Below are 9,076 nucleotides of genomic sequence, written 5' to 3'. Positions count from 1 at the left end.
ACATGATTTTCCGGGTAGAAATTGTTTGTTGAAACTTCACTCTTTTGGGTGATGATGAATGTCGCCATCCCATGGATTGTTGTTTCGATTCTGGTGTGACGTAGGCCACCCACGTTTTGTCACCAGTAACAATTTGGTCTAAAAAATCTTCACCTTCACTGTGGTACCGCTCAAGGAAAGTCAATGCACTGCCTAAACGTTGGGTTTTGTGCAAATCCGTCAACATTTTTGGAACCCAACGTGAACACAATTTCCGGTAATTCAAGTTCTCGGTAACAATGCGATACAAAACACTACGAGAATACTGAGGAAATCAGTCGGACAATGATGAAATTGTAAAGCGTCTGTTTTCTCTCACCTTTTCGTCCACTTTCTGCACCAAATTTTCATTAACGACCGAAGGACGCCCACTCCGTTCTTTATCATGCACATTTGTGCGGTCGTCTTTAAATGCTCTCACCCATTTCCTTACCATTCCATCACTCATAATGTTTTGTCCGTAAACTTCAACTATCTCACTATGAATATCGATCGGTTTTACGCCTTTACCACTAAGAAATCGTATAACAGCCCGTTCTTCACATTCAGCGTGACTCACGATTGTTGGAGGCATCTTAAACACTGGAGTAAACAAGTATACAATGAAGAATCAGACTGTAATGGCGTCAGTGCGTAGACAAGAGATGTAGGTAACCAGCGCTCATGCGCGGAACGCCGACCGTATCGCTGCGGCGGCGGAATCGCAAAACGGTACTTACTTAAAAAACATGCCTCGTAAAACGACAGCCCTTTAAGGTTTTGTTTATTTTTGGAAATAGGAAAAGTCACAAGAATTCACGAACAATCAATGAAGTGTGAGCAGGTGTATTATCGTGTGCAAAAGCCATGAGTTGTTTATCCACAAATCCGGTCTTTTTTGTTAAGTACTCTTTATTGACCGGTTGACCTTATGGCCATAATGCATGCTGTACTATGCCATTAAAATCAAAGAATATAGTAAGCATAACCTTCACGTTCGACCATACTTGTCGAGCCTTTTTTGGTCTTGGCCAACCAGAATGCCTCCACTGGGACGATTGAACCTTCATATCCATAAAGCCATGTTTCATCACCTGTTATAACCCTTTTGAATAAATCTGGGTCGTCGTTTACGTCATTTAGTGACTCCTATTTAACTTCAACAATTAAACTTCACATCAACTGAAGCAAATTATGCTGACCCGCGTTTCATAACCAAACTGTTTGAAAAAATGTCATAGCATGAGCCAATTCATATGCCAACTACATTGGCGATTCGGCGGTAACCATTTCTGTCACTCTTTTTTACGTTTTCTTCGGTTCTTGAACTGGAGCGTCCGGAACGTTCATCATCTTCAGCGCCTTCAAGGCCATCTTGGAAATGCTTATATCACTCTTGAACGCTTGTTTTTTCATAGCATATGTACCATATGCCTGTGTTAACATTTCACATGCTTTGTTATACTTTATTTAATTTTTGACGCAAAATTAAATACAAATTTTTTGATCCATTTTTTAAATAAATGAAAATTGCCGAGCTCATAAAAATCTTCAAATCTTACTCTCTCAAAAGTAGACAATGAATATAGCTGTAAATATTTTTATACTTTAGGGGCATGTACACCAACATAATAAAAAAAAATCGACGATTGGACTCTCCAATCAGCGAAATTTAAGCATTCAGGGTATTTTTTGAACACATTTCGTATAGTATAATGTATATTTGTATATGTATAGTTTCGTATAATAAATTATTTTGAAAATTCTGCTTAAGCACATAACTCAGTTTTATCTAACATTATTTATAGTTTTAAATTTTTTAAATCAGTTCTTCCTTCTTCAATTTCTATCTCAATTTCGGTAGTCTATTTAAATAAAATTATTGAATACATTTAGATTTTATCCATAATATAATGATAATATTAAAAACATTAGGCGTTTACAAATGAGCATACAAACTAGTCAGTAGACAACCTTCTTTTTATCAAACTTTCTCATCAGATTCTTCTCGCCTTGTTGCATCTCGACAAGCTTCTCGTAATAAAAATAGATAATAAAACGTCTATGAGTTTGTAATGATCAACGTTTAATATACAATAAGAAATAAATTTACCGAGAATTTAAATATAGTAAGTAGGTAGAAATAGATTTTTTAACGCCCAACCGTTAGGGGTTCCATTGAGTTAAACAATATCTGATGCGTTGGCTATTCAATTTAAAACAATGATTTACAGGAGGCTGAAATTTTAATATAGAGGAAGTACTAAATATGGAAGAAACTAACTTCGCACATATCATGATTAATCGTGATTAGTTACCCACAACTTTGAATCTTACTATAAAAAAGTAGTTTTTTAATTTTTTAAAAACTATTTTCTTGATATATATGCAACAATTATTTTAAACTTTAAAGCTGTAGTAATTACTGTATGTGTCCAATCAAACTTACTATATGTAATCTATATATTTCTTATGGCTATAAATCAAAAGAAGAAGAATTGGTTGATCTAATTATGCAGCTTACCCAACAATTCATACTTATGGTCGACTTTAATGCTCATAGTACTATCACAGATTAACAGTCCATTCAGACCATAATCTGTTCTGTTAATCTCCGGTACTATGTAGGAATCCAGCCGTATGTTTGGAAGAGGTAAAATTGTTGAAAACAATTTAAATGTATCTGGTTCTTATCTGTTAAATTACATGCACATATACACACTTTAACTTATCATCCAATACTTTTTCCGCTATAGATCTGCGACTTTAAATCAGCACCCTCTCTTTCCTCGAGCACTTGCGATGATCTGCACGGTAGTAATTATTTTTCAATTATAATCTCTTTAAACTCTAATCAGGAATATACTATCCGCAATTACTGGAATCTAAAATTTGCTGACTGGCCAAGATATAATTTAAACGGAAAACATCCTCTTCGCCCTAACTTTTGATTCAGATACAAACATTGCCCTTAAACAAATAACCATCTGTATCACTTTAATGGATGACAAGTATATTGGTAAAAAAAATCATCTCTTACCTGTAAAAATATCCCTTGGTGAAATTCGACATGCGAAAAATCCGCTCTCAACAAATTTTGCCGCAATAATACTCCTACCAATCTTATACTTAACAAAAAACTTCAAAAAAAAACCAAAGCCAAATGTATCATAAAGCAAAGCAAAAAACTTCTTGGTAACATTATGTCTCATCCTTAACAATTCATACCTGCCTAACTCAGGTCTGGAACAAAATAAAACATATACAGGGTCATAAATCTATTAATAATCTTATCATAAACGACAAAGTTATCTGTGATAGCCTATCGATTTCTAACTCTTTTGCTCTTCACTTAAAAAAAAAATAAAAAACAAGAATTCCTATTTTGCATCCAACTCATCTCTTGTGCCTTCTCTAATAAATAATTTTATTGACCCTCTTGGCATTGCAAACTACGAACTAAAATTAGCCTTATCATCCTGTAGAACCAATGCAGCAGACCCTGATAACATTCCATACATTTTCTTAAATAATCTCTCCGATGTCTCTCTTTGCAAACTACTGGATTTTTATAATCTTGTATGGAATTCCCAGCAATTCTCAGTGAGATAATGTGATTCTACTCATCATCAGTTGGCGCTACAGCCCTTCGTTAGCCTTGGCCTGCTTCAAAACATTCTTCCATCCTTCCCTATCGAGTGTCTGTCTTCTCCAGCCCCTCACTCCAATCTCCCTAAGATCTTCCTGTACATCGTCCAGGTATCTGAGTTTAGGTCGCCCCTTTCTTCTTCTTCCGACCGGCCTGTTTAACATAGTTATTTTAGTGGGATCACTCTTATCCATCCGCATAACGTGGCCCACCCACCTTAGGCGGTTTATTTTGATGGTCTTCACAATATCTGCATCACCAAAAAGTCTATAGAGTTCAAAGTTATATCGCCTTCTCCACAGACCCTGTTCGTTTACTCCGCTATATATGGTCCTCAATACTTTTCTTTCAAATACTTGCAGTAACTCTTCATCTCGGGTCGTCATTGCCCATGTTTCCGATCCGTATGTGAGCACTGGGCGTATTATTGTTTTATAAAGTTTGCAGTTTGTTGCTATTGACATACTTCTCGCTCTTAGTTGAGGGCCCAGGCCAAAATAACAGCGATTAGCCACGCATATTCTTTTTTTATCTCGTTGGATGTGTTATTTTTGTAGTCTACCAGTGATCCTAAGTAGCAGAATTCTTCTACCATTTCTATCGTTTCGTGTTGCACCTCTAAGTTATTTTGTTGAATTCTTGATATGGCCGGCATATATTTAGTTTTCTGGATGTTAATTAAAAGTCCGATGTTTTCTGTGGCATTTTTGATACGTGTGAAAGCCTCCACTGCTTTATTTTGGGTTCTTCCAATTATGACGATATCATCAGCGTATGCCATTATTTGTATACTACGGGTATATATCGTACACTTCCCGTCATATAAAACTGGTACACTTTTTTTTCCCAATGTAAACCTGTGTTGAGACTGGACACAATGGTTCGTGAATCAATTCGTTGTTGCCATCACAGATAACGGAATTTCAGTAAATTTAAATAAAACTTAAAACGTAAAAAATAACGTTCAAAAATGTATAAAGTATTTAGATAGGTATTATTTTTATTATTAACAACAAAAAACCGTATCTAATAAATTTAATAACCAGAGAGAGGATTAAGTTAATGTCCAAAATGTTGAACGATATTTAAACGTAGGGTATTGGCACAGGGAACATTGGAATGCATCTACTGTAATTTTATACTTTACTTAATTACTTACCGAACACAAACTGTTGACTGTATGTTATGTCAATAAGTTTAGTAACAGGCAAACTACTTAAATTAATTTATTATTTATTACATAAACGACAATTGTGAAAAACTAACATTATACTTTATCCTACGTAGAAAAATGCTTTTCAAAATGTGACAGTATTACATTACAATCCAATATCTCACTGTAATGTTCCTTATGGAGGTTGAATCTACACCCTAATTGTAATCCGTTTTTATCTATAAATAGACTATTACTTTTTTGCATTATTATGTATAAAATGTAAACAAAAAACATTTACCTACCCATTGACATGCATATTTTTTTCAAAATTAAATGATTTACGGTGTATAAAAATGATAATGAGAATAAAATTAAGCGGAGGAAGATATCATCGTCTGTCTTAAAAAATCCTCTTATAACTGAAAAATGTTGGTTTAGTATCTACAGATGTTATCAGTGCGTGAAAACTTCCTGAACATATCCGAACGATTAAACATAAAAATTAAACATAAAAAATATTGCTTGTCATCAGTCACATTTGACAAGTTTGTCAAAATGAATTTTTAAAGATGTGTGTCCAGTGGGTTTTATTTACTGTAGTATTCCACAACTCAATACAGTTTTGTGCTACACTTTACGAGAAACCAATCACACCTCTCGATTTGAAATTAAACACAATAATTTAAAGTCATGTCTAGATTTATTACCTATCATTATTTTTGAATTGAAATATTTTCATAAATTATAATTAAACACGAATCAATGTATGGGTACTGAGATAATGGAAAATTTCAAAATTAATAGAATTTTTTGAGACGTATGTTTAAATAAATGTTTAAATATAAATGTGACTGACTGATCGAGAATGCTTGATATTGTTTTAGTTGTTAATATACTAAAAACTTGCGACCTGTCGCACAGCCCTGCTTTTAGCTGGTTTGATATAATACTTTCTTTTAACTGGCAACGTTGCCTTCGAAATTAGAATGACACATGTGAAAAGCTCAATTTACACAACTTAAAAAACACGATTTTCGGTTATAAGAGTTGTACCAGTTTTTTATGACGCGAACGGTACCTTTTAAGTTTATTCCCGAATCTCTCATAACTTTTTCTAACGCTAGGTTGAACAGCGTGCATGATAGCGCATCTCCCTGGCGCAGTCCTCTGTTGGTTTTAAATGGTTTTGAAACATCCCCTTGTACGCGCACTTTACATTCAACTTTCATCATTGTCATTTTAATTAATTCTACCAATCCTTTTGGTATTCCTAATTCGATCATCGCCGAATATAATTGGGACCTGTCAATAGTATCGTACGCTGCCTTAAAGTCTACGAAGATGTAATGACAATTTATGTCGTACTCCGTCGTTTTTTCTAATATTTGTCTGATGGATGATATGTGATCAATGGTAGATTTATTTTTCAAGAAGCCTCTTTGGTAGGATCCTATTATATTGTCAGTATACCGTGCCAGTCGTTCGTTAAGTATCAGGGACACAATTTTTTTCCTTTTTTGTGTATGGGGCATATAATTCCAGTATTCCAACCTTCTGGTAACGCGCGTTCTTGCCATACCTGTATTAGTAGTTTGTGCAGGAGGGTTACAAATGTTTGACCGCCACATTTAAATATTTCTGCGGGGGGGTTGTCTGCTCCGGGTGACTTGTTTCTGGCTAGAGACTTAATTGCTTTGTTTATTTCTTCCAAAGTTTGTAGTTCAGTATCCTCCTGTTCTATTTCTATAACATATCTACATTCAGCTCTACTTTCTCCATTAAGTAGCGTACTAAAATGTTCCTGCCATTTTTCTAGTACTTCCACTCTCTCGTTTAAAAGAATTCCGTTAAGGGCTTTGACTTGGTTCGCTTGTGGCTTGAAAACTTTTCTTTTTGTGTTAACCTGTTTGTAAAATTTTCTGCATTCGTGTTTTCTATTAAGGTTTTCCATTTCTTCGAACTCTTTATTGATTTGTTGCCGCTTTTTCTGTTTGTGTTTTTGTTTTTCCTCTCGTCTCTTTACTCGATATTCTTCAACATTGCTACTAGTCCTTTTGTTGATCATTTTCAGATACGCGTCGTTTTTCTCTTTCGTTACTCGTTGGCATTCCTCATCAAACCAGTTGTTTTGCTGTCCCTTGGGAACTTCACCCAGCACTTCCTCTGCGGTCTCTTTGAGCATGGTTTTCATAAACTCCCAATTTGTGTTAAGTTCAGTGGGATATACCTCACTTCTGGGATGTTCTGATATTTTACGATCTAAGCATATTTGGAATTTTCTTTCGACTTCAGTACACTTTAATTTATCAACATTATATTTGATTATTTTTGGTTTAGTTTTATCGTTCCTGGCGTTTGATATACGTGCTCTGATACGTCCAGCTATGAGATAGTGATCGGAGTCAATATTTGCACCTCTATAATTTCTGCAGTCTAGTATATCTGATCCATGTCTTAAATCAATCAGTACGTGGTCTATCTGATTTTGGGTCTGATGATCTGGCGATGTCCACGTCACTTTATGTATACATTTATGTTGAAAGTATGTACTACTGATCGTCATGTTCAGAGATGCTGCGAGATTTACAAGTCTCATTATCATTACATTCTTTGTGTACGCTGTAAGGTCCTATGGTTGGTCTGTACATCTCCTCTTGTCCTACCTTGGCATTCATGTCTCCGATAATCAACTTAGCGTCATTATTGGGACACTGTCTATATGTTTGTTCTAGTTTCTCATAGAATTCTTCTTTTTCTGTGTCTGTTTTCCTCAGTGGGGGCATGTGCGTTTATAAGACTGTAGTTAAAGAATGTTCCACGTATTCTTAGAACACATATTCTATGATCTATAGCGTCAAAACCTGTTATTAACTCTTTTGCTAACTACAAAGCCTACCCCAAAGATATGTTGAGTTTGATGGCAGCTATAATATATGGTATTCAGATTCTTCTGGAGAGTACCGGTCCCTTTCCATCGCATCTCCTGTATAGCTGTTATGTCCATATTATATTTGTTAAAAGTGTCTAAGAGACATCTCATCGCTCCTGCAGAGTACAATGTTCTTACGTTCCATGATCCAAATCAAATATCCTTTTTTCGTTTGCGAGATTGTCTACATAAGGTCCGTCCGGTTTTTGTTTTTTCAGCTTTCGTAACAATTCTTTTTTTTCAGGGTAGGGTTGTTAGCCCTACGCCCAACCCCCAGACTTGGAGGACCAGAGACTCTTCTGTTAGGGTTACCATACCTTAGTCTGTTTTGGTTCGCGGGTGGTATTTTATTTCCCACCTACCCGCCAATCCTGGGACCGGTTAGGGCGTTCCCCTATCCACCACCTGGGGACGCGTCCGATGGGAGATAGACATTCCACACGGAAATGTGATTCTACTATTACTCCAATAAGGAAAAAGAATCAACCCTCCTTATTACCAAAGTCTTATCGTCCTATTTCTCATACTAACATTACCTGTAAATTTCTTGGGAAAATGATTAATAAAAATACTCTAGTATTGGAAAAGTACAATCAGATTCCAAATTTTCAATCCGGGTTTTCACGTAATCGATCCACTCGGGACAACCTTGCCTTTCTGCATACCCACCTTGCAACAGCACTTAACGGTCAACAAGAAATAGTCGCAGCTATTTTTGACATTGATAATGCATATGACACAATTTCTAGAAAATCCAGATTAAATAAACAACTTCATTGCAATCTTAACGGAAATATTTTTTACTTTAAAGAAAAGTTCCTGTAACTTAAGAAGATTCTTTAAAGTATCTGTAAATGGAAAGTCCTCTAGAATCTGTATTCAGAAAAATCGAGTACCTACCTAAAGATTTATTTATGTCATTAGCCCCACCCTTTTTATTCTGGCTATAAATGACATATTTATGCAATAAATTCCCCAATCCTATTCAATACGTTCAATATATCGATGGCCTTATTATCTTTTGCCATAGGAAAAAAAATACCACTTTCTGCCAACTCTTACAGTATTCTGTCGATATCCTTTAAAACAAAATTCAAGTTATTAAATTCAGCAGAAAAGCCACGTACCCCGCTCTTTGATTCTTAACTAAACTGGAAACATCACATAAATCTTACCAAAAGCTACTGCCTTAAGCAACTTAACCTAATAAAAACTCTTTTACAGTTTTGTTGTGGTTCTGATGAGAATGTACTTCTTACAGTCTATAGAGCTATGATATAATCCAAAATAGATTACAGCTGCTTTATTTAGGTACATGTCTGCC

General features: G+C 35.3%; 1 protein-coding gene across 1 annotated transcript; it reads right to left on the bottom strand.

Annotated features, from left to right (window-relative positions):
• Nucleotides 1-1,323: 1,323 nt before the first annotated feature.
• LOC140438665 (uncharacterized) lies at nt 1,324-7,606 on the bottom strand. The gene is made up of 4 exons (XM_072528314.1): nt 7,411-7,606; nt 6,847-7,340; nt 6,403-6,726; nt 1,324-1,452 (listed from the first exon to the last, which is right to left on the bottom strand). Exons 1-4 carry the CDS (start codon nt 7,604-7,606, stop codon nt 1,324-1,326), a joined length of 1,143 nt encoding a protein of 380 aa, XP_072384415.1.
• Nucleotides 7,607-9,076: the final 1,470 nt, after the last annotated feature.

This window comes from Diabrotica undecimpunctata, chromosome 4 (genome assembly GCF_040954645.1).
Source record: "Diabrotica undecimpunctata isolate CICGRU chromosome 4, icDiaUnde3, whole genome shotgun sequence".
Classification (NCBI taxonomy): Eukaryota; Metazoa; Arthropoda; class Insecta; order Coleoptera; family Chrysomelidae; genus Diabrotica; species Diabrotica undecimpunctata.
Note: the sequence above shows the minus strand (reverse complement) of the source record. Positions and strands in the feature narration are given on the sequence as shown.